This window comes from Anas acuta, chromosome 2, assembly GCF_963932015.1.
Source record: "Anas acuta chromosome 2, bAnaAcu1.1, whole genome shotgun sequence".
In the NCBI taxonomy this organism is placed as follows: Eukaryota; Metazoa; Chordata; class Aves; order Anseriformes; family Anatidae; genus Anas; species Anas acuta.
The window spans coordinates 135,150,721-135,177,013 of NC_088980.1; the positions used below are offsets into that span (position 1 = coordinate 135,150,721).

The 26,293-nt window shown below is 40.8% G+C and overlaps 1 protein-coding gene across 2 annotated transcripts in view; it reads left to right on the top strand.

The window, feature by feature from the left end:
• CPQ (carboxypeptidase Q) overlaps positions 1-26,293 on the top strand; it is a 154,285-nt gene that overhangs the window by 27,349 nt on the left and 100,643 nt on the right. For both annotated transcript variants that reach the window (XM_068672312.1, XM_068672311.1), the window contains exons 3-4: positions 1,972-2,179; positions 25,836-26,043. In XM_068672312.1, coding sequence (XP_068528413.1) covers positions 1,972-2,179; positions 25,836-26,043 — 416 coding nt within the window. The remainder of the gene's footprint in view (positions 1-1,971; positions 2,180-25,835; positions 26,044-26,293) is intronic.

The window sequence follows — 26,293 nt, forward strand, 5'->3', positions numbered from 1 at the left end:
TCCCGTAAGCCTCCCTGTGTGAATTCCTACTGCCTGCCTTCTAGGGAGGGCCGTAAATGAACCGGTCCGTGACATTTCATAGGGATTATAGATAGTTACTGGCTGGCTGTGGCATTCTTTAAAAACCATCCAGAGTGGGTGTTTGTTCATGAATGCAGTAAAGCACTGCCAAGAACAGTTGCACTCCTTGCTTCCCGTGACGAGCAGTCAGAAACGTGACGTCTGCCCCTCCAGCACATGCTGCACAACCCAACGGGAGCATTGGGGTGAGCGACTCATCTGCTACGAGAGCTGCTGTGAAACACGGATTGCAGCATCAGCCTACTGAGACCTTGGCTTTTCTTGCAGAAAATGAAATTCTGCAGCTACCTGGCTTTATTTCCAGTGGCACAGCTCCGTACGCAGAATGATCCCATCACTGGGATGCTCCTTAGGTAGGTGGGTGAACCCCTAGTTCATTAGTAAGCTGGAGCCTGAGGTTTGAACTGAGGTTTGAAGGTGAGTCTTGGTTTGGCTTTCTGCACCTCGTTTTATAAAGCTAAGAATCTGAATAGTTACAATTTTTCCACCTCTCACACTAGCTTAGTTCTATAGCTAAAATCCAGTGGCCTTTCTTGTAGCAGTAGATGTCTCATGCCCTCTTAGTGGTGCACTGGTAAGGAACCAGACTTCTTGTGTGAAACAGTTTCTTTAAGGTTTTGAAATATACTATAGTCTGATCTTAAAGAAGCCATGAGCCGGATACCCAGATGCCAGGAGAGGTGATCTTCCCATTTTTTTCTGACAGTTCTTTTCATGTATCGCAGCACTAAATGCAAGCCTAAAAAACTGCAAATCTTACACCAAAAAAAAAAAAAAAGAGGAATTTCAAGGAGGAACATTTTCTTTTGAAAACCTGATAGTTTGACTTCTTCAACAAATCCTCACTCGACCTTTGTTATTAGTTTAAGTTTTTGCTGACGTATTTTGTGACTTCTAGGTGAGATGTACAACACTAACATTTCAGGCATCCATTCCTAGCTCTATATTTAGAAGAGAAGTCCTAGCCCACAGTGTTCAGGCGTGTTGATTTATCTCTGTAATCGATCAATAAAATTGGATTTTAAGCATAGTGGTAATTATAATGAATTACTTCTTGAATGGTGTGAAATGTAGCTCTTTAATTCACATTCTGAAAAGTTAGGAGCGTTCTCTGGCTTGGGGAAAAGCTAGTTATGTGTAAATTCCTTTGTTGTGTGTTTTTTTTCCAAGCAGGATAATGTAGCAATTTAAAACTATTCCAGCTATTACAAACAACCAGCTGGGTGGGATCTAACCACGTGTGAAGAGTTTTCCATATGTACCTGCTGTGTTCCTGTACCGTAGCTGGAAAGATAAGTTCCTGGGAAAATTCCCCAAAGAGATTGCAGTAGAATCGTGATATTCTGCTGAATGAAATACAAAGATTTTTTTGATACGTATAAGCGTACTGCAACATTTTTTTTGAAACTGTAGAACCTTAATTTCATTTCATTTATGGACTTAATCATTTTCGAAGTGTTTCAGCCTAAAACTATGTGCTTTCATTTGTCTGATGTTAAGCTAAGTTGTTTAGCAACGTATCAAAACAATTCCATGAAAAGATTGCTATCTTTTTTATTAATCCCATAGGCAGCTTTTGCAAATGTTTTTGTACTGTAAATGATTGCTGTGAGGCATTGAAGCGCATTTAGAGAGCAGAATTCCCCCCGTGTATCCCTCTTGCCCTTCAAGATATGTTTTAACACCAACCTGATAGATAGCACTTAGAGAACCACGTGTGCTTGGTTCAGGGTGCTGTTACTATTTAGTACCAATCCCCAATGAAGCTTTTTATCTTGTCTTCCTTTTCCACTCAGATTTTGGTTCAGATTTCCTGTATTCTACACACCCCATGTTTTTTAGGAGAGTTATAGGAAAGCGGCTTAAAACCACTGTGATACTTTCTTTCAGGAATTACAGCGGAAGTCATGGTGGTAGCCTCCTTTGATGAACTGCACAGAAGAGCTCAAGAGGCCAAGGGGAAGATTGTGGTCTACAACCAGCCTTTCGTCACTTACGGTGAAACTGTGCGGTACAGGTCGCAGGGAGCTGTGGAAGCTGCGAAGGTCGGAGCAGTGGCATCCCTCATTCGATCCATTGCTTCTTTTTCTATCGATAGGTAAGCATTTTCCTCTTTCCTCCCCGTGGCTCACGTTTCAGCCTTTGGTTCACGTGTCATTTGTGGGCAGGCATTTTTGTGCTTTACAACTTAAACGTTGCCAGTTATGAGTGGGTGTTTGGTTTTGAAACTGTTGGCTGCACAGTGGTTCTTTTCCCCTGTGCTTTGTCATTCTTTCAAAATGTTTTCATTTTTTTGTTACTGATCCAAATTGTGTGATTTTTTTTTTAAAGAACTTCCTGCATTCTCGAGGCTACCATAAATATTCTGAGATAACCACAATCAAATGTCTGTGGTGATAAGATGTATCAGACTGTGAATGATATCTATATATATATTTGGCTGGATTGGAGGTGCACAGTTTTTACTGTATTGGTACTTTCCCAGCACTAGGCTGACTTGTAGTAGATGAAGCAGTAGTCTGACATTACTGAAATAAACAGGTTTTAGTTCTCTGATTGGTAAAAAAGTTCTTTATTTTATCTGGTGATTATTTTCTGACTCTGAAAGCTTATATTTACAATGCTCACCTGTGCTGAAAATCATGAGCTGAGGCATAGAGAGAAAACAGAGAAGAGTCCAGGCATCAGCTACACACAATTTTTTAACGCAGCATTTTTAAGCTGCGATGCATTTCTTCATGAGCTTAATTCTGTGGTGAGCTTTGCCTGCTGGCTGAGAGGAGAAATCCCAGGGACTCAGACCATAGAGCTGGACTGAGGGCCATGGACGAGCCAGAGCCATCTCCCTGCCCTCCCTCCTGAAGGTGAGCTGCAGGCTGAGCTCCGGCCTCCACGACTGCAGGCAGGAGTGGCAGGGGCTTTTGCTGGTGTCAGGCACAAAGCTCGACTGCCTACCCTGAAGGGCTGTGGCAATAAAACCCTTTGGTAAGACAGCATAGAAGAGATGCGTGAAGTTTGGGAAAGGGAGAGCTGCTGTATTTTGTGATATTGATCTGTTTGGCATACGTGTGATCAGAGCAGTGTGGGTCATCTGTCCCCACACCCCCAGCTGCCCCTTAGGTCTTTACCCAAAGAGGAGTCCTTGGCTGCAGTGACCCTGACCCTAAATGTCATAAACTGGAACCGTGACCTGTTTGAATAATGGCGTGTTTCTTTTTGATCTGTGCTCCTCGGTTTTCTTTCTACGGAAGTCTTGGGAAGGGGTGGTCTGGCTTTGGGTCTGGGTTCAGGCTGGGACTGGGACGTGGCTGGGATGGGCACTGGGAAACATGCTCGATTCCACCATTTGAGACAACCTAAGTGCTCACATGTCAGCAGTGTCAGAAGTGTGCAAGCCTCACTGTTTGTGATGCTTCAGAAAGTTTGAGCAATGCAGTAATGCCAGCTGACTGAATTGGACATGTGCAGAGGGCAGCTCTGCTGCCAGAGTAGTTTGATAGCATTTTTATATGCTTCATGTTCCCCTGAAGGAACATATTAAAAATATATGCTCCATATACCCCTAAAGAAGCTGACTTTCTCAGAAATAAAGTATTTTGAATTCAGATATTACCCAAACTATATGAGTCTATTTCTTGGTGCTCCACAAATGTAGCAGTTTACGATATATTTTCTAATACTAACACTTTTCTAATAAATTTAACAGCATCGAACGGAGACTAGAATATATTTCAAAACAGTTCTATGAAGGAAAAGTTATCTCTTGAAAATAGTCTTATTTGGTATCAAAGCCTATTGCAACCTATAATCTGTTGATTGTCTGAAAACCAGGAGATGATCTGAACGCTGTTCTTTCCAGTCCTTGTTGCTGTTGCCCGGCAGAGGTGTCCATTTGGAAGTTGCTCTTCGTATCTTCTGTTTGCCAGACTATTTCCAGGAGTGTATTTCAACAAGTAATGGAAAATTCAGAGCTGAGGAGCAGAGGTGGAGGCTGAAGGTAGTCAAGCCTGTTTATAAGGTCTGGGTACTGGCATTATGGTTATTTCAGAATTGAATGAAAAGAGGAGAAACAGATGCCAAATGCAAGTTTGTTTAGAAGGATCGAATCCTTAATCTAGGCTGGGAGCAGAGGTGTCATTCCCAAAAGCAAGTTTGAATTTAGATGCTGCCAGGATGCATTTTTTTTCATGAAACATTCTTTCCGTCTTTTCTCCATTTACCTTCACTCAGGGTTTTCTGGGTGGGGAGAGGAACTGGTTAATCTCCTTTTTCCTCTAAGATGGGAAATATTCAGGTCTGGTGTGTCACTTCTGCCCCTCTGTGATGCACAGATCTGTTTGTTGTGCTTCTATCAGGAAACAGGCATTGCTGTAGGCAAGATGGGTTCTCTTGTCTCCCCTGCCTCCTCCTGTGTTTTCTCCTCTTCACTGTCTGTGTGTCTCCTTGTCTGTCCTGCTGATGTGCTGTGCTGGCAGACTCTGCCTCTCCTCAATCAGTGTCAGAGGCTCTGCTTGTTCAAGTTGCTGTTGCCTTTTGGGTTGATTGATGGCAAATTCTGCATTGCTGGAGGGAACAGCGTGCTAGAAGGGTGAGAGATGAAAGGTAAAGAGCTGATAAAAGGCTTCTCAGTGTTGTGAAAGAAACTCTTGCATTCTTGCAGTTTGCCTACTGCTATTTTGTTGACCAGAGCCTTTACTTTGGGGAGCCTGTGTGTGTACATGCACACTATTTATGAGTAGCTGATACATGGCAGTTCTCCAAAGCATCCTGGAAACATATCAGAAGAAAGTGTCCTCCTCTTGATACTGCTTTGTCCCTCTTCCCTCAGGTCAGCGAAAGGCGAAACTTCACAATCTTTAAAAAATGGATTTTATTTTTAATTTTTTTAAGATTGCAACCTGTATTGGACAGATCTTGTCACTTACTCTATTTGCAAGAAATGAAGTGGGCTGGAACAATGGAAACTACTTTACGGTGTGACTTCTAGGTGATCTTGCAATGCAAAAAAATATTGGCAGGTTAAAAACAGGTACATTCTAGTAGATTAACATCTTGGGCTTATTAGGGCAGGTTATTAAAATTTACTGACAAGACAGAATTGGTAAAATTCCAGTGTGAATTAAATCAGTGTTCTCCTGCTGGCAGTGTGCTGGCTGTTCCTTCTTCCAGAGATGGCAGGCAGCTGCCATGTTGTCAAGGGCAAAAGCTGCATCCTGAAAGAAGCCTTTGAGCAGAGGTTATGTGGGCAGCTTATTTTTCTTCAAGGTATGGTAGCAGAGGTATGGAAGCTATGAAACTGGTAGGGGTCTCAGCCATCACTGAATGAGGGCAAGGAGGAATGAACTCCAGTATACTCAGGAAAACTCCCTGCTGTGTTTCTGTTAGGGCTCATGCCAACTCATCGGTGATAGTGAAAGACTTGAAGGGTTTGTTGCAGAGTTTCCAGGAGTAGATTCATTTATTTCGGACTGAAATGGTAATTGAATAAGAAATAAAATTGCCAAGAGCATCTCTCTTGGCCTGTGCAGAGAGGACAGTAGTTGCACAGTTTGTATTACCACGTTGTCCAGCTGCTGTGCTTCCTTAGGAGAGATCCTGGAATTGTCCCCGTGTTGTTTTAGAGTCAAATAGTTCTCTTGATGCTTTATAGATATCATGTTATGAATGAGTTTTCCTACTTAAGAGAAAGTCATTATAATAGGCAGGTAGTTTGCCTTGCCCTCCCTGCAGATGGTGTGTTTGTGACAGCCTTCTTCCAGTAAGAAATTCCAAGGTGGGGGCAATTTGGTGGTGAGAGCACCGAAATCTGGATATTGGGAGTAAAGAGTGACAGAACTACTTTTAATGAACCTTCTTCATTACCACATGTTATTGTAATTAGTCAACATTATCTGTGGTTTTTGGCTTTTTGGAGAAACCAGGATGTTGACTTTTTTTGGCTGTAGAACTTGGCTGTACTGTGATTAATGGCCTTGTACAAGTTAATGCATGTAGTACGTACATTTGCTGATGTGTACAATGACTGCATGGATTTCTCAGTTTGTAGCAGACATTCTTATGGCAAAAATACTCAATTTACAAAGTGTGGTGAAAAATGGGATTCTAATAAACGAGCCCTAAGTCTGCTTTTTTGCTTCCTAGCTCTAAGTGTTTAGAACATCTTGTAGGCAAGAGGTTGCCTTCTGCTGTTGAAATGGCCCAGTAATATTTATCCTGTGGTGAATGTACTCCCATCACACTGAGACTGTAACAAAATCTTTCTGTTCCTCAAGAACCACAGATTAGATAAAGTCATAACACTGTGTGTGGTAATAATAACCCTTCTAGAGGCACTAGAAAGAAGCAAAATTGAGTGTTTTTCAAGAACTCAGAAAGTTCCCCAAACTTCTAAGACATAAATGCCAAGGGCTTAATTCCTATATATATTTCTTTTAATGCTGCAGAACAGTCTCTCTTATAAATAAGAAATCCAATGGGCAAAAGGCCAGAATAGGCCGCGTAGTCCTTTGACCTAGTGTGGGGGCTGTTAACAAGGACACAGAACTCAGTCAAGTTCTTCTCAAAGGTTTTCTTGGGGGGCTGAATTCAGCATCTTACATCTGGAAAAAAAAAAAAAAAGTCATTTATTTCACTTTCTCTTCCCTTCTTCAGGCTACATGTGGCCAGGACACAATATCTGCTCTAGTGACTAATCAAAACCTGTGGCTGGATGAAAGCTGAGCGCGAGTGGCATGGTGCAGCTCAGGATTTATTGCAGAGGTTGCACGGACAGCTTGCGTGGATGCATTTGACACAGCTAAGTGCAAGCATGCCAGGGCTGGAATATCATTTCGTGGAGTAGATGTGAATTTGAAAACTGTTGCTTTTCCTTTCTCTTCATTTCCCATTTGGAAATGTCCCTACTTGGTTTATTTTCTTTTGCCCTATATGGCAACATACACCATTTGTGTATATACGTTGTACCCTCAAAAATGCACCTTGTATTTTCTTTCCCTCTCCTGCTTTTTCTTTTATTCTTTGTAAACAATTCTTTCCCTTCTCAATCTCTCTGTCAATGAGTGTGTGTGTCAGTTCTTGGCTCTCACGTGCTGGCACAGTGACTCCTTACCACGTCACCTCTTCCAAACGCTTGGTCTGCTGCCTTTGGGACCAGATGCGAAGCTTGCCTGCTAAGGAGAGCTTCCTCCTTTTGTTGAAGCTCCAGGTCTAAGGAAAGTAAGGGCTTCTTTTCGGAGACACTTAATGTCTTCTGCTTGTTCTGTCAAGCTTTCTGAAATCTGGAATGGTACAGTAGTTTCTCTTACTTTTCTTTTTTTCTTTTTTTTCTTTTTTTTTTTTTTTATCTTTTAGCAAGGAGGTGGTGCATCTGGCCTTTAAAACTGGTGTATTTTCTTTGAACTGCTCTCGCTTCTGGTTGTGCCATGAGCCCTGGGAGCTCCTTCCCCTTCTGTCCTGCCCCTGCTTCCACCATGTACACAAGTCCACTTAAATTTTGCTGTCATCATAGGAACCTTTCCTCCTATGACCTGTCCTGCTCTCTTCCTCGCCACGAAGGCGGAGTGCTGCTGTGTCTATTTGGGATTGAATTTCAGCTCGTAAGCCCTCCTGAGCAGCACTAGACCCACGTGGTAGCAGTTTTTTGGTAATATGAGAGTTGGCATGACCCGAGTCCAGCCTGCTCATGAGCTGTAGGAGGGTCCCTCAGCATCTCTCCAGCTCTGTGCAGGGGTACTGTAGCTGAGCAGACCCCTGTTCTCTTCCACGTGTCATCGCCTGGAGGCAAAGCAGATGAGACAACTCGCTTTGCCCTAGAAAGCTGCTCCTGTTGCCCATTAAGTGGCCTGGATCACCATTTGGATTTTCAGCCAAAAATCTTAACCTCTGTATAAATTCTAAAAACTAATCTGCAACATAAAATAATTTCAGGAACTCTGCGGCTAACTACTCTCCGTTTACTAACTTTTTTTTTTAATTTTAGGTGTTTAACAAAGCAATCACTGCAAACAGGCAAGCCTGTGGTGGCCCAAAATAGGAGTTAGGTTTGCCATCACTTTTTGTTCAGTAACACCATCTGTTGTAGAGTGAGACTGGTCATCCAGATGGCAGTTCAACTGAAAAATTTAGCTTTTGGGGCATTTGAGTTTAACTAAAAATTTTCATTGCCTCTGGCACCCATTGAAAGGAAAATAATGAAGTTGCTTTATATATACAAAATGAAGTAGGATTTTTGTATAATCAGTTCTTGTAAGCTTTTGTTTCACTTCCCTTTGTCCCCCCCAGCACTCATCCACCCCGTTTTCTGATCTACTTCTAGCGTCCTGGTGACTACATGATCTGGGCTGCTGAAACCATGTGGCCTTGGTGGCATCTCCGGCCACGTTCAGGGACCAGGCAGATGCTGCAGGATGTGTGGTGGAGAAAACCCAAATGTAACGTCCTTGCCCAGGCATGCAGGCTTCATGTGTGTTTGCTGTCAGTACCCTGGGTGCTCCTGAAATTTGGTGCCCTCTCCTCGAGCTGTGTCAGTTCAGGAATTTGCAGTTACTCCAGCTTTTGGCTTGTTAGCACATTTGGTTAATTTCCTGCAGCTCTGCTCAGACCTCTCAATTTCACTTTGCTTCTAATTAAGCTAGCTTTGGGCTCTCAGGTCTGTTGGAGTGGGATATATTTTAATTCATCTGTAAACCTGTTTCCCTGTTTTTTGGTTAATGAAATAATCTTGTGTTTTGTTCTTTTGGGAGTAGGGAAAATATTTTATTGGTTACCTGATTTTTTTGCTCTTCTGAGTGCTCATCATATTGATGTCTTCCAAAACACAGATCTTTATTCTAGAACTGATTTTTATTTGATTATATAATAATAATAATTAAAAAATTCTTCTTTCTTTTTTTTTTTTTAATAAATCTGCAATTAAAGAATTAAAGTTTATTATCTTAGGTGCAACAACTCAGACTGAGCATGTGTTAGCAGCTGGGCCATGTTAGGTGCACTGACGTGAGAGCTGAGCCTTTCTGTGCGCCAGGAAAAGGAACTTAAGGATATTCACTGCATGGCAGCCAAGTGTGTCTCCTTGATGCTGATGTGTATGTAAAATCCAGCAAGAATTGGAAGGACTGAAAGTAAAGACTTTGCATATATTACTTGTGGATACGAAGCCTTCATTTATTTTACTCAAGAAACTTTCTTTGCTCACCACCACCTTGCAGAGGCAGAGTACCTCTTGTTGCTATAGCTGTGTTTTTTTAGGTAGCTTTGTTGCTTCCTTGCTTTTGACGCTGCAGAACCATTATAAAAATAGTCTCCTTGTGAGCAGGCAGCATCCTCTGTCTGCTTTGCACGGGCTTGAGGAATGCACAGGGCGTAAAGGCAGCGGGAGGCTGGCCATAGCTGCACCCAGCAAGAGTTGTTCTGCAGCATGAATGAAGAAGAAATCAGAAAGTGCCACCAATTATCTGGGAACACTTCTCACATATGGATTAGGATAGCAGCAAAAGCTTGTTCATAGGAAACGTTGCAATTAGAGACCGTCCTAGGGCAATATCCTATGGTAAGAGGATACAGCAATGTTGTCTTCTCTTCTACCGAGGGATGAAGAAACGAAGATAAAGCCCTGGTTTGTGGTGTAGCAAGGGGGAGTAAGAACATAGCATGTTTTGTAAGTCTCTGGTGAAGTTGTGAAAGATTCTAGTTCTGTTCCTAGCACTGTGCACGTAGCCTTGTTTCCCTCAGAGGGCTGAATTGGTGGAGTGCTGTGGGATTTATTTCCTTGCCCTTCACTTAGGGGCTTTCCCTCCAGGACATCTCTGTGTGTCGTTGACTGACAATTCATTAATTTTTACTTTGCTTCCTATGTTCCCTGAAGGTCCACATGCCAGACCGCATTCTGCAGTGCAGGCTTTGTGCTCTCTTTTGGGCAAACCCTAGCTGTCAGCCAGATAACTTAGATGTCCTTAGGAGAAAAGGAGCCTGAGCTTTAGGAGGTGATTGTATTGTGGATTGTATGGTGGTTTCGTGCTGTTTGAGCAGTGATTAAGGAATCAAATTTCAGGAAACTTCACAATGGTGAGAAATCTGTAGATGACGGTTTGTAAGTCACAAGTTCTTTTTGCTTGGAACAGTGTAAATTTGTGGGTTTTGTTTATTTTTGTTTATTTTTCCTTTTTTTTTTCCCTCTTTTTTTTTTTTTTTCCCAGTAGGCATATTTGTTTTCTTGCAAAGTCAGTAAAATGTCAGTGAGACTAACAAGGGCTTTCTCTACCTCCACCAAGTTTTGGCAACTGCTCTTCAGGAACATATACTTCCAACAGGGAAGAGTTTAATCCACCTAGTGTCTAGTAATATAAGCAGTGTCCTGTAACTTCAGCAGAAACAGGTAAAATACTGCTAAAATCAGTGTTGATAGGCTTTGTTATCCAGAAAGATGCTTTGAGAATAATGGTCCTTTTGAAATCCATACTTCCTCACTTCCCGAAGCAAACCTTTATCAATGTAATATCATTTTTTTCAATATCAATATCAATATCAATGTAATATCAAATTTGTTACCTTTATTAATGTAAGATTAATTTTTTTTTCTTCTCTTCTGGCGCAGCCACTCTCCTAACTCATAGGTTTTGTTGATGGCTAGATGGCCACCCATGTCATGAGTAACAAATGTTAACTCTGGCCGTGTTTGAGTACTCTCAAAACCCACTGATAGATTTCCAAATATTCTCCAGTCAATAAGATAAAAAGGAACAGTTCTACTTTGCCTTTGCATTACTGGTTCACGTATATAAAGATGTTGACCTTACAAAACTGCCAAGTCCTGGGTTTCTTGTAGTGAACCTTAAGGAGTAATAGCTGTGCTTGCTGTGGGCTGGGCACCGGGATTTCTTGCACTTTTCTCTGATTCCCTGTTACCTTAACCCTAATCAGCTCTGGTTTCCTTCATCTCTGTTGGCCCCTTCTGCATCTGTATGAGTATCTGTGTGCATGAAAACCCTGTTAGCAAGTTCAGAACCACCCACCATGATCATAACGTTTTGCTCTGTCAGTCGTGGGTCCTGTTTCAATGTTCCTGCATTATTCAATTTTCTTGATTAAACTGACAAATCTCTCACCAATATGTGGAGACCGTAAATATAGAGGATAAAAAGAAAACCTGTCACAACTGCAGGTAAGGATTCCCCAAAGGGATCTGAGTAATACAGTGCCAACAAATTATTTTCACAAGGGGTATATTTATTACTTAGCTGCTGATAAGATGTGAGAAGCGTGCGGGCTGTCATTTCATTTCACTATAATTCTCTGTGATTTTTCAGTGGAAGTATAGCACTAAGGACTTTATCTGGAGTGGTTATCTCCAGAGCTTGTGAGCACATGGCTGTGGACGACTGGAATAGATTAAACAGTACCAGGGTGGTTGTGTCAGAATGGTGCAGAATTGGTATTTGAGGAACCCTAGCCCAATACTCTCACTTTTTCAACAAAAAAATAAAAAAGGTCATGGGAAGGGCTATGCTGTGCTGCTTCTTGATGTGTTCTGGGATTACATCCACTAATTTTGAGCTATACTGCAATTCACTTTTTGATTTTTGTCTATAACAGCTTGGATGGATGCCTAGTTTATAGATTTGCCTGCATATCCAGTTTTGTTATTTTCACATCTTGTAATTGGTTTTCCAGTTTGTACTTTCCACTGAGCATTGCTTCTACTTCTGAAACTACTCAAGGTCCTTTTTCAAAATCTATTTGATCTAATGATATTATTAAAAAATACCTACAAAGTACAGAACAATTCCATTATGTACACATTAATGTTGAATTTATGAAACGTGTTGTGTCTGCTCTAGAACATCTGAAGTATTCTTTTCAAGGTTTACTACTGGTGTTCGAAAGTGAATGCAGGTTTGTGTGGGACTGCAGCTAGGTTTGTCTTTCAAAATCTGTTTGATGCATGCAACAAAATCTTTTATTTTGATGTGTAACCTTTTGCTTATGTCCTGTAAAACAAACAAGCAAACAGGCAGAGTTGCCACTTGTTGAATACACTTAATGCGCTAGTCAACTCTTCATTTCTACAGTCTCTCTGCTTCACGCACCAGGCATGCAGGGGATTTGGAAGTGCTAATTCCTCATTTTGTTTTGCCTTGTTTGCTCCAACACGTGAGCAAACATGCATTGTTTGCTCCAACAGATTATGATTTCTCTCTGGAAGAATGCTTGCATTGTTTTTCAGGGGCAGGGGGCCTCTGGTTTTGCTGCTGCTTCCACTTCCCAGAGCCGTGCTTGTGGTTTGCCCATATGGTAGGATATTTCTGTGTGATTTCATTAAATGCTGTCTTCACATAGGATGGTCTCACCCTGCTGTGCTAGCTGTAGTGTGATGCGTGTCAGGCGTTTGGGTATGATCAGCTAGACCTGTTTGCATGACGAAAACATATTTCTGGCACAGAAATTTTGACTTGTGTTTCTAGGAAGTCGGAGCCAATTATTCCATGGTTATTGTTTAGAGTTCTTTTCTAAATATATCCCGTTGCTGATAGCCAACAGTAATACTGGGCTCTTCCCTATAGAAGTAATGTCTTGTGCCTCCTAAGTGTAACCGTTTCAATTACTCTAATCTTTTTCTCCAGCTTTGTTTTCCCCTTCAAATCCAATCAGTCACCTGAGCCTCTCTCATCGTGTCCATCTTGTTGCATCAAATACTAATTCTTTGATCTTCCTGCAGGGTAAGGCTAAATGGTGAAGATCCTTCTCCATCTGGTTTATTAAATGAGCGGTGCCAACTCCTGTCTCTGCTCTGCCAGTGATGCCAGCTTTGATTACTTGCCTCTTGTCTTCTCCTTCAGGCTCCTTATACTTTCTCTCATCCTGTTTCTATATTTAGGAGGAGGGTGCAGACCTGAAGCTGTAACTTTGCTCTCTTCTAGCTTTCCTTTTTAAACCTGACCTTTTGGTTTGATATTTATAGATCACTCCCATATGTCATCAGCTACGTAGGTGAATAGGGTCTGGGACTTCTGCTAAACTGTTTCACCAATACCTTGTTTTCCAAGTCACTCTCAGCAGTATTTCTGCATTGGCTGTCTAACGTGAATATTGCAAATATTCTGTGACACAGCAGTGTTGTCTTCGATACGTTTCTATTCACTATTAAGAAGGATTGAGCTTGGACTACAATTCCTGTTTTTTTTGTCTACTGTGATCCCCAAAAGAGAGTATTTGTTCTAAGAAGAAGGAACAGAAAGAATACACAAAATTTTAGATAAAATATTCCTATTTGGATATCATCACATTAGCAAGCTGGTGACTGTGGAGTCAAAATACACCTCAATAAGAAATCTTGAAACCATTGCACCATTTGATCCTAGACATTTGTGCACAGGACAACAAAATAAACTTGTGTCAGATGGGGGAGAATAATCACATGAATTAATTTCAACCAGGGATTCTGCCCTTGGGTTCCCCTGGGATCCTGAGAAGCTCTCTGCTATTTCTCTGTTTCCCTGTTTTCGAGCAGAGGTCATATTTTTGGAATGTCAACGTCGTGTAACATTGTACGTTGTTTGCTGAAGAAAGACATCATTAAAAGTTGACTTTTCTAAATGGTGATTAGGTAGTCAATAATAAATTCTGCTGGAATTTGCCTGCGCCAAAACCAGTGACAATCCTATCATGCTGTAACAGCGGGTGGCTACTTCTGCTAATTAATGCACTATATAACCGTGGGGCTTTATTAAGTAATAAAATACGGAGTGTGTGATTGGTAAACTCTGCTGGATTGAGATTCCAGGTTGCCTTAGCAGAGGTGTGTTGGAAGAGTCTGGCAGGAAGCGAATGGCAGAGAATACAGGTCATTATTTTGAATACCTTATTTTCAAATGTAAATACTTACAAGCAATTGTAAGCTCAATTGGTAGCTCAAATCATTTGGATATTGAGTTCAATTCAGTAACAACTCGCCATGAGAGACTTGAAGCCTCTGGAAACAGTGTGAAGGAGCTGGAATTTCATAAAAGTAAAAGGCTTTTCCTAGGTAACAGCTCTTTATTATCAAGGAGAACATGAAGATTAGAAATTGGGTGCTGGGATTTGAAGGTGATTGAGCCAGAAGTCTGAGGTTTGGAAAAAGTGAGCTTACAGGGATGTAAGGAAAGCTTTAATGATTGTTCTATAACCTGTGTATTGCTCGCTCCTTTTCAGGGAGTAGACTGTGGTCCTTTGAGGAGGGTCTTTGTCTCTCTCTCACTATCTCCTCCTGCAGTCTCTAAAGAAGGAAACAACTTCCAGGGCTCCCAGTTTCAAGCTCTGAGAAGGCTGCAGTTACTGTTGGGGAGGAATGGGAGAGCCAAAAAGAGTTTGAGGGGACTAGGGATTCCCTTGAGCAGGGATTCAGCGCTGCCCAAATGCAGCCAGCACCTGAAATCCAGTACGCTGCTGTGCTGGGTTCATCTGAGAGGTCATCCAAGGCTGTATGTTACTCCACGAAACTGTTTGTGTTTTCTCTCTCTTGCTCTATTTAGTTTATAATGCTGAAAATTGAGGAAAACAGGAGTTGCATGCTGCAGTGTCTGAGAGAATTCTAATATTCGAGTGTTGCCAGAAATGTGATGTGAATGGGCGTACCCATGAGAAAACTTAGCAGAGCTACTTGGGATAATAAGTGCAGCTGCAATTTATGATTTTAGAAACAAATGTTTTTCAGAACCTAAAATTAGGCTTCTATCATGGTAAATCTTTGTATGGTACTTCTCAGTAACGCTCAGCGGTGGGTTCTTTTAACCCTTTCCCATTTAGAGCAGTACCTTTTATTCCTCAAATGTTTTGAAGTTACTTACTGTTAGACTTAGGAGTTAGAGAAAAGGTGGCAAAAAGGTGACAAGGAACTGGAGAGCACCATTGTGAAGCATCAAAGACATTGAGGTAATGCTCACCCTTCAAAGTTCCCAGAGAAAGGAAAGGAAAATGGCATTAGTTCCTCTGAGGATCTTTCCCACAAGGTGTCTAAATTGAAACAGCAAGTGTAATTGGTCATACATAAAATTGGTCTTCATAAAAGAAAATAATAATAATAAAAAAGAACAATTTGAAATGTGTCAGCTCAACAAGTGATGGTCTTGGCTGTATATCTGTCTAAGCTGAAGATAATAGAAAGAGGATGCTGTTGCTGTTAAGTAAATCTAGTTGAGTAAAGAAAACGTGATGGTATTTCAAAGCCCTCAGATCAGTTTGATGTGTTTGGGAAACTGGGGGATATTAGCGAAAGTATCTGTGGGACTTGAAGGGGGTTTTAGTGCAAGTTTGTTTTTGGCTGAGAAATTCTAACCACAGATACTGTTTTCCACCTCCACCCAGGTTTTTCAGAAAGACTTGACGGGTTAGCAGGGAGCAGAGCTCGGGAGCTGGCAAGGTTTGCAACCCAGCCTGGCCATGGGGGTTTCAGAAGGATGCTGCCAGATACGTCCATCTCCCAGAAATATTTCAGTGTTGTCAAAACAGGAATTCCCAAGAAAGAAAATGTTTTATCAGCATCTTTGCCACCAGGCCACTCAGCAGGTTCAGAGCTCTGGTTTTGAGGCAGCAAGACGTGGCACTGTGTGATGTGCACGGTCATGTCACCATGCCATCAGCTGCTCGTTGCAGGTAAACAGCTCAGTGGTTGAGGCATGGATCGAGCACCGTGCTGTTAAACCAGGAGTTTTGTTAATGCTGTTATTAATCAGTGTATGGGATCATCACAAGATTCACCTGCAAGTCAGTGAACCTTTACGTTCATGTAGATGAGTATTAAAAACCCACTTGTGGGGCCGGGTACAAAGGCTTTGCAAGCTTCAGCTTATCTTTGGGCTGCACTTCGAGAACAACTGCTTTAAACTACATGATGAATAGTTATGAACTGCATACATTCAGAGTTGTTCTGTAGCATTCAGTGTTTGCTTATAGTCAAGCTAGGTTTGATAAAAATACCATTTCCAGTGAATTATTTACTAACTGCACTATGCTTACATGTAAGTATAGTACAGAGTATTTTACAGAAACAACTTTTTGCTTGACAGCTGAAACTGAATTCAAACTCTACGTACAAGGTTGTAAAAAAACAGTTCTGCCTCTAAAATTGTATGCTACCCTTCTCTCTGAATACATATGGTTTTTAACAGATTTTCTATTTATAAAGGAATGTATGTGGTCTCAGTGTTAACAGTAGCCATGAGCAATCACTAACATAATTTTCCTGCGTAATGTTCTGTAGGAGCTAAAAGTTATTCCCATTTGACATTTCAACACCAGGAAGAAAATTCTGCAGCACTGCACAAGGTGGGTTTCAGCCTTTTCATAGCCTGAGCTTTAATGTATACGTGAGTGCTCTGGGCCTCATATCATCTTTGTGGCCCTTTGTGGTCCTTTGTGGACCTTCTCCACCATTCTTCTAACACAACTGTTGGTGCACTCACGTCTCTTGATTAGGGCCCAAAAGTGTGCATTTAAATTTACTTACGGATTGTCAAAGTCATGATTATTGTTGGACCTTCAGACCAAAGCCTCCAGCCTGCTACCTTTCCTCCAAAACCATTTCCCTTAGCAACCTGGATGAGCTAATGAAACGGAAAGAAAATTGTGTTGTTTCAGGCAGTCCCTCTTCCAGCAGAGACTCTGATAGGCACTCTTAATTAGGTTATAAAGAGATCCATAAAATAGAAAAGCAGAGTGGAGAATAATCTTTTCTCTCCCCTTTAGCAGATGATGAAGGAATCATCATATATCCAGGATTAAATAGAACAAATCCTCAAATAATAAGCAAAATAGCATGAATAAGTAGAATATATTGAAGAGCATGATAAGCTTGATATTTAAAACAAAACAGCAAGAGGGGAAATGTTGCTGTTTGACAGCTGCTTCTCTTTTCTTTTCGAGGAAGGAAAATGAGTTGAGTTCTTAAGATGTAACCATTTTCTTGGGAAACCCCTGCATTTGTTTCCTGGTAGCAGCTGCCATGTTCTGGGTATTCTCCTGCACAATCCCAGAGGGGCCAGCAGTATGGGAAGATCCCAGAACTGATTCAGTCATTCTCCCTCCTATGCTTTGCACTGGAAAGAGTTCTTTCAGCCTGACGCTCTTCATTTACCAGGAATAGCACTAATTGCAGGGAGAGAAGCTGTTCAGGGGTAATGTGGACCTACTGGGGGATTTTGTATTTCGTCTGATTTAGATGATGAAGCTTTTGGGAGAATCTGCCACTTAAAAAACACAGCTGGGAAAAGAGTGCTCATGCTTGGCATGATGTTTTGCCATGCTGCTCAGTATTAGGACTAATTTTGAGGAGTTATTGTTGTGTTGTAATAAGCTTTAAAAATATGTTCTGTTGCTGAAAGGGACATTTCTGCTTACAGTGGATTTTCGAGCTTGAGACTGACAAATTCAGATTATAACTATGCAGTGACAGGCAGACTTAGCCTGAGTTTTGAAAACTCCTTTATTTGTCAAATCAGTGTACACTACTGGTTAAAGTAACCTGAACACTCAAACATTTACATTTCATTTTGTGTTTCACGAATGTCATTGTATAATGTATGAACTGCATAGGCAAATATAAAGATAGTTGCTTTCATGTGGAACTACTCAAACCTCTTCCTTAAGGAGAAAGTAAGTGGTATCCCCTCTGTACTATTTTCACTAAAACACTTTTTGTTCTCTCGCCCTCAGTTTTGTTTTCCACTCGAACACAGAACGTATTGGGTTTTATTTCTTGCTAAATGGAACATCAAAAAGGAGTTCACTATTCTACAGAAATGAAATCTGTGGGAGTAAGAAGAGCATTTTGTGTAGTGAAGATGTTTCAGAGTTTCGGTTTTCTTCAGAAAATAAAGGGGCTCAATGAGTGTCTTGTGGTGGCTTTCGGTTTGCTCACTGCTTGAGACTGCACATCCAGTCAGGTCCTTTGCTCTTTCTTTTCATATCCCTTCAAGCAGTCAGATTTTAAAGCCTGTTGTGTCTGGGTTTTTTTTGTTGTTTTTTTTCCCCTGCTATTGAATTTCATGGAAACGTTGCCACTGATTTTCAGTGAAAACCCCATAAACAACAAAAAAGATCACTATATTTCTCTATTTTCTCTCTTGTATTTCACTCCTGGGATTTACTTCTGTACTGTCTATGGAGATAATACTAAAGTTCTTCTACTGTCTACTTTCTACAGTTAAAAGCTCTCCCCTTTTATCCCTCTAAATGTTTGCCTTTGGTGCTAAGATACAGTTCTTTCTTCTGCACTCTTCAGGGGCTTTTTCCCCCTCTGTCATTCACATTCCTGTCTTGTGGGGTTTTCCTAGACTGCCCCTGTATTCCTGCTGACCCTTAAAGCCTTATTTTTCAATCTGTAAAATCACATCTCCATGTGACTTTGTTTTTGTTGCAGCACCAACCTATTAGCAGAGAAAAGTTGTTCCTAATTATATTTCTGTTTGAGATAGGCTTGGTTTTCAGTTGTCTTATGGAGGACGTTGCTTGAAGAGTATACTGCCTTAAAGGATGTGAGGTTTAGAGAAGAAAGGAAGGAAGAAAAGCTCATCTTTGGTTTTGAAAGTCTCCCCTGACGCTCCTCTATCTTCTTCTGCAGTTACCTGATTAAAAGTAAGTTTTATCATGGGTAGGCCCAGTATCCTCCTCTCCCTTCAGTTCACTGGAAGCTGTTGGCTGTGTTCTACCCTTTACCATGACCATGGTTTTGGAAGGGTGAGGAGCCTCCCCTTACCATCCCCTAACACTCTGCAGCCCGTGCCAGAGGAAGTTCAAGTTTCCAGTGTCACTTCAATGTGCGTTCCTGAGTGTGGGAAGCCTTCACCTTCCCTGTTCCTCACTGCAATGAAGCAGAGATTTGGAAGCACTGATACAGTATTTGGCCCTTCCCATAAAGCTGGGATGCTGCCTCACACCTGTTTGTGCACGATAATTTTATTGTGGGCATTCATTACCAGTAATAATGAACGTCATTAAGTGGAGAAGGTATGAAGGCCAGATAAGACTTCTAGACAGCTGGCTGACTATAGTTTGCTTATGTATTGCTAGCCCCGTGGAGCCTCTTTGATTCTCTGCTTTCCAAATAAAGAAACGTATTTTTTGTGTGTGTTTGGATTTATTTACATCCTTCCTGTAGGTATAAAACACATCTGTTAGCAGTGAGGTTTTTCAGTCTGTCCTGTGTGCTCACTAGACGCCGGTGGTTGCGGGGTCACCGAAGATATAAATACGGATTCTGCTCAAGGCTGAGGAGCCAGGAGTTGAAGAAGAAAAAAATAAAAAAAAAAACTGTGAATCCAGAAGTTTTGCAGCTGCTGGCGATTAGGATTGTCACTGGCGTCCCTTCCAGGAGCCCTCCTCTTACATACCTGGGGTAGCGTGCGGCAGGCAGCTGCGGTCCCACGAGGCAGGGATGTGGACACAGGAGGAAGGAGGTCGGTCGCTCGTCTTGAGCACAGGGAGGCCAAACAGGTGTGTGACTTCTGTGTTCCCTCAAGGTACCGTCAGCTGCTGGAGAGTCAGCCTAATGACTTTAAGAAAGCATCTTTTTCGGTTGAGGAGCAGCTGCTAAAAGCTTCCACTTTATCCTGAAGTTTGGAAAGGCTCGTGCAGGCTGTTCCTCTTTCAGTCCCGGGATGGAATTCATTGGATTTGCTTCATTTGATCATTTTGCCATTAACAGTTGCTTTCTGCTTCTTGTTTGACAAACCGTATCTAATCCGTGCTATTTTTTAAAAACTTTTGTGGTTTTTGGAGAATTCCCGTGGTGTATGTGTACTGAATATTATAATGAAACACAAACATATACGTGTTAGTTGCATCCTGCAGCCTAGCGCACGTATAATTATGTCAAAGCTATTATGCTTATTTGGTAAAGCTTAATTTTAACGAATGCCTCGTACTGATTAGATGCAGTTTTCCAAATGTTGATTTAAATGGAGTCCATATGGTAATGGAGCGACGCTGTCGTCTCTTTCAAGGGGGGGTTTCTTGGTAAGGCCAATGGTCTCTGCAGTCTCTTGTACACTCTGCTACACTTCTGCAGATGCTACACCAATTAAAGGTGGGTGCAAGTAATCTGGAAGAGTTTGTATAACTAGACTCCAAATGTCTTATCCCTGGTAGCAGACAGCTATGTTATCTTCCATAGTTGTACAAAATTATATTTTTCTTCTTAGTTTCTCCAATTTTCCTTTGTGTATTCATATTTTGTTTTCAATTTAACAGCCTTGCTATTATTTCAGCTTGCAGTAAACCAACAAATGAAATCCTACAAAGCCAATATAAAAAGCAAACAAAGCAAGAGAATATTTGGGACAAATGATGACAGAAACACAAAATTAAACTCGGTTATTTCTTTCATATTTTGCCAAGTGGCTGTAAATGGGGAATAGTCTTGATTTTATTTTTGAAAACCTAATTCATCTCAGAAGATTAATAATACTTTTGACATTTTGACTAATTCTGTTACAGTTTAGGACATTTTGGCCTCTCTGTCCAGATAATGGTGAGGCTCTTGGAAGAATGTACACAGTCTGAGTGTGCACAAGGACATGCTTTGTTTTGTAAGGCCTCTGCTGCTGCGTGCTTCATGGTGCTGGAAAATGCTGGAGTGGAGTTCAGCTTTTGCCGTGCTGCTTTTGATAAAGATACTGCAGTGAGGCAGTCACGATTAGCTGCTCTCCATAGCTAAGCATGAGATCGAGGTGTACGGTTTCCCATCTTTTATGCTACAGGGTGTTCCATCGTTCCTTTAAAATGTAAAGCTTTGTTTGTCAGGGGGAGCCAAAGGAGGAGGACACAGTCCTATCACCACCAGTTAAGGCTGTGATCTTGCTATGGGTAAGCTAGGGATCAATGCAGTCATAGGGCTATTTAAGAAAGCATTTTGTGACTTTGGTGAATAATAAAGTAGCTGACCTGATACGAATGTTGAGTTTACATGTGCTTGGTGTAGTGGCTATGGCATGGGACCTGAAGAAAATCCATGGTCCTGTATGTGATTGGAATTTCACAACTCAGTGGGACTTATGCTCAATGTTAGGGTGTAAACCAAGCTATTCAGACAACCTAGATTTTGTATTTTCCAGCCCTAAGTTTCTGTACAGGGTTAGTGTGAAGAATTGTGCGCTGGGAGGCGTGTGTCTATATGCACGTGATGGCTGAAATAGCTCTTTGTAAGCTTTTGTATTCGAAGGTTTTTGTTTCTTTGTTTTAGAGTCATGTTCGAGTTCTTGTAACGCCGTGCTTGCTTTTCCCTTTAGGAGAAAAAGTTGTCTTCACCTGAGGCTTCAGCTCGAGGTGTGTTTTCTATCAGAGCATCCAGTTTAGCTCGAAGCACTGGTTTTTCAGTTTATTTGTCCTTAGGCATTTTAGCTTATCTCAGAGATAAGGGTTCGCAGGCAAGGAACAAAATAATGAACCACACGAGGTCAGCTACCACAGTAAAAAAGTAGTTAGAACTGACCTGACACCAGCAGCACATCCTTTCATCAACAGCTTTTAGTGTCTGCACATTTGATTATTTTACTTGGAAGAGAAGCTAATTAGCTAGCAGCCTCTTGACTGTTCTTATCCCTCCTTTGCACTTTCCTGTAAGATGCAAACCGCATCTGTTTCGTGCTGCTTACTTGACATGCACCTTGAGCAGAGAGAATATTTTATTTGTGTGAGCCTCTCCTCTGCTGTTGTTATTCGTACTGTGATACTTCTCTTAAATACCTTCCAAGATGTGAAATCCAAGTGTTTATCAGAAGCAAAACCCAACAGCTTTATTTATCTGAATCTTGACAGCTGTTGAATAGGAATGTCAAGACCGAATGATGATGACTTTTTATTACCCTGAATAGGTTTATAAAGAACGAGTCTTGCTCAATGTGTTCAATTTCTTTAAACAGTTTAAACACGGAGATGAGGTAATCCAGTAGATCTAAAATCTGAAGAACAGGTGCTTTTGTTAAAAAATAAAATAAAATAACAAGGGACATAAAAGCCCAACCTCCTCTCCACTACTGAACACCGAACTATGGGATTAGAGTATGGGTATGTTAAATATTACATGATGTAATTACGCTTAATGTTTTCCAACATGAGTTTAGGATGACAGCATCACGACAGTGTACTTTTGAAACACCAAAGGCTGGCATCGCCCCCAGGTGTGTAGGAGACACTGAAGGTGCATGGTGCCTGCCCACAGGTACAAACACTGCAAAGACCAACAATGATCCTGAGTCAGGTTTGCTTTGTGACCCCCCTTTCAAGCTGGTGCTTTCCTTTCTTTTCTTTTTTAATAGGGCAAGGAATGGAAAGTGCAAGTCTGATTATTATAATTTTTTGTACAATCCTTTTTCTTCAGAAAGAATATCCACAGTCATGTTTGTTTAGACACAGTGAAAGAAATCTTCCTTGTCCACTGCTACCCAAATTCTCTCTCCCAAATCACTTCCTCTTTGCTCTGTTCTGAGCCAGATGCAGGGCTGCTTCTGTCCATCTTCATCTTTTTACACACAGGGTCTCATTTCTTCTCTAGTTTGTTTGGCTAGTTCTTGCTCAAGTCTTGGTTGGTAATGATCATATGATCAGTAGCTGTTAAGTTTTTGGTTATCTCTGCATAAAAAGGGTGTAATTTACTTAGTATACTCTTTGACACTTTATTAAGCAATTTAATATGTAGATATACTGGACACATGGTGTGTTTTGCATGCGTGTAGGCTTTAATGAGGTATATCCCAAGATGCTCAGTCCCTGCCATGGATGTCTCCTAGTATCAGAGTATATGAATTGGTCTTCTGGCAAGAATATACAGTCCTGTGATACTTCAGTGGTAATGCTGAGTCTGTTTTCCTTTTTGTAACAGTCACTTGGATGCTCATTCATTGCCTTCATGTCCTGGTATCACCTGAACATTGCTGGCTCTACCTGCCTGTGGCAAAATCTCATAATTTGGGTACTTGGGTTTACCATAGCAATCTTGGCAGAGGACTGGTTCGAGCATAAAAAAGACGAGACTACCAGCTGTCTTCAAGGTTTAATTTTTGTGCTAGCTAAAGTAAACTCTCTACCTGCAAAAGTCCATTCATTTGAGTTATGTTAGCATGCGTGCATCTCCAGAAGTTGGCAGAAGCCTTATTCACAGTTGCTGTGGAGCACTGGGACCGAGCATCTGAAAGAAATGGAATTGCTCCTTACAGCGGAGCAACAGTTTTAGGGGGTTCTTTTGTTGAGCATCTGGGAAATAACGGGAGGAACGAAATCAATACAGGTGGTGATAAAACTTGAATTACTGCAGTTCAGCAGTTCCACAACATGTTAGTACTGAGCCATTATCTTGCCAGAAGACACAGGTGAATGGGTTCATTTAAAATGAGTGGAAAGTGCTTGTTTCTGCGCAGTTGTTGAAATGTAGGGTTTTTCTGAACATTAATACATAAAATTGTCATATTGTGGGTTTTATGTTTTTTTTTTTTGTGTGTGTTTTTTTTGTTGTTGTTTTATAGTGTGTTTGTTGTTTTTTTTGGGGGGAGGGGGAAAGTTTACTGGTTTATATTCTGTGTATATCCCCAAACACTCAAAGAAATATTAAATGTGCAGCAAATTGTTGTAGTTTAAACACTGGGGTGGGGGACTGTTACAGGGGCAAAGGGAAAGAAAAAAGTATGTAAGATCTGAACTTGTAAATCCCTGTGAGTGCATCCAGCTCAGGAAGGATTACATGGCACAAGAGATTTTGCCTACCTCAATGTTTGTCTGGAGGCTGGGGAAGCCTGGTTATTTTAAAGGTGAGCTTCTGGTCATCCCATCTGCACAGCTGATGAGGTTCCAGCCTTCCTATGAGGTTCAGACATAAACAGCAAGGAGCAAAAACTTCTTAAGCTGTTGCCACCTAATAAAGAGATCTGTCCACACTCTGGGGCAGCTCCCATGGAAGCTCAGTACATGATTTTTAGTATTTTTTTTCAAATAAATGCTTTTGTATATCTGATCTACTGGTTGTGTTACTCATTACAGTATGTTTTAATATTGTTGAGATAAGGATTTATTCTTCTAAACAACTAGAACTGAGTAATCTCTCCCATTTTATCTAATCAATTATCCCTAGAAAGTGCATCTCTCTGCACAACTCCTCCTTAATATCTTAATATCTTAAGATATTAAGTATTTTTTCTAGATAAGAACATGTAAAAAACACAGATTTTTTGATTTTGTTTGTTTAAATATGTAAAAATATGTTTCTATGTCTTTTTTAAAAAATAAGTGTCTAATTCTGTTAAATTATGTGTCTGCTGCTGTAAGTAGGTTCATAGGTGAAGATTTTCATGTATTGGGCAAACAGCTCTGGGTGTCCCTGCTTGAGCAGGTGGTGGGACCAGATGGCCTCCAGAGGTCCCTGCCAGCCTCAGTCATGCTGTAATTAATATATGGACAACATATAATTAATATATGGATAACATATAATTAATAACGGATAACATATAATTAATATATGGTAAAAATTAATGTGAAGAATGTCTGTCATCTGGCTTGAGAGCTTCAACAAGCCTTCCTTTGCAGGTAACATGTAGGTAAAGGTAGGTAAAAGAAATATAGAAATGACTTTTGGAAACTTCATTCCACACACATTTCACTGATGGTCATTATTTAGTAACTGAGATAAGTGGCATATTCGTAAGGGTACTGAGGAAGCCTTGACATGACTGGGTATTTTATGTATATTGGAAATGCCCTTGGTTCTCAGGTGTTCCCGGAGTCTGTCCTCATCACAGGGGCTCTGAAGCAAGGAGTGGTGGTCCCAATTTATGAGAGGGAAGAGAAGGACAGGAATGGTTTAATATCAGGAATTTGGGCATACGTCTATATCCTGATTTCTGTCTTTTTTCCTGCATACAGTTTTTCTGCAAATCTGCTCTAAAAATCTCAACCCAGGCACCAGAAAATAAGAAATAGATAAATAATGGCTAAATGTGAAAAACAAAACAAAAACAAACAAAAAAACTTGGAGGAATTTATTAAGGAACTTGTCTGTTAAGTTGCTTTTTGTTTTCTTTTTGATTTCTTTTAAAATTTCATCTCCACAAGACACAGCTATTCTTATGCTGAAGAGACTGAGGCCTTTTTGTCTAGTGGTGCATGTTTTTCTTCATTTACGTGTAATTTGTTTAAAGTTTACTGATTTTTCTTTTTAATTTCATTTTTTTCATCAACAGTTAGTGGTTGGAGTCTCAAGTGTGTAGAGAATGAGGAAGCATATGTTTTGTTTGTGGTCTCGTTGTCTTTTTTTTCTGAAGTCTGTCATATTGGTGCTCTTCAAAATAGGTGTGTTTTAGATAGCCAGTCTGATAATTGCAATAAATGAAGTAGTTAACTTTAATTTCATTACTTGTCATAGGAAAAAAATGCACTTACACTTACTTTTGCTCATTTACTGACTTTGACTTTTTGTGTTTTCTTCCTGATGAAGCAGTGAAGGAAGTGTCCTATCAGAGGACTGACTATTGTAGTGTCAAAGCATAATGTTGATCTAAATAGTGCTGACACAGAGTAATTTCCCAGGCATATAGATTGGTGATAGTCAGATATACCAATTAGTATTAAAAACAATTCAGGTATTTTATCAAAAGATTTATTTCCACATAATAACTGTATTCCTTTTGAAGGTATGCTGGGGGTGGCAGTGAAAGTATGCTTTTTAATAATTCTATAGTGAGGATAATAACTTAAAAGCTAAGCTATTACCACTATATTTTTATTTTTCTTTTCTGTAGCCCACATACCGGGTGGCAGAATTATCAGTCTGGCGTACCCCGGATTCCCACTGCTTGCATCTCTGTGGAAGATGCTGAAATGATGTCACGGATGGCTTTGCGGGGCACTAAGATTGTTGTGTACCTGAAGATGGGGGCCAGGACCTACCCAGACTCTCCTTCTTTCAACACTGTGGCAGAGATAGTTGGAAACAAGTACCCAGAGCAGGTGAGTGAGAATATATGAGAAGAAACTTATTTTGCTCTTAAAAAATATGAAACAAACCCAGAGAACATCACTTTTTAAAGAAATGAGCACCTTTTAGTCACTTATTCTTCCTCATTTCAGATATCTCAGCATTTCATTCTTTGCCAGGTAGCATGTTTGCAACAACCAGGCTCAGTCCTGATGTACTGGGATGTACCGATGTACTATTTTACAAGACTTGTAAGAATTGTATTCTAAGAACAGGAAACTC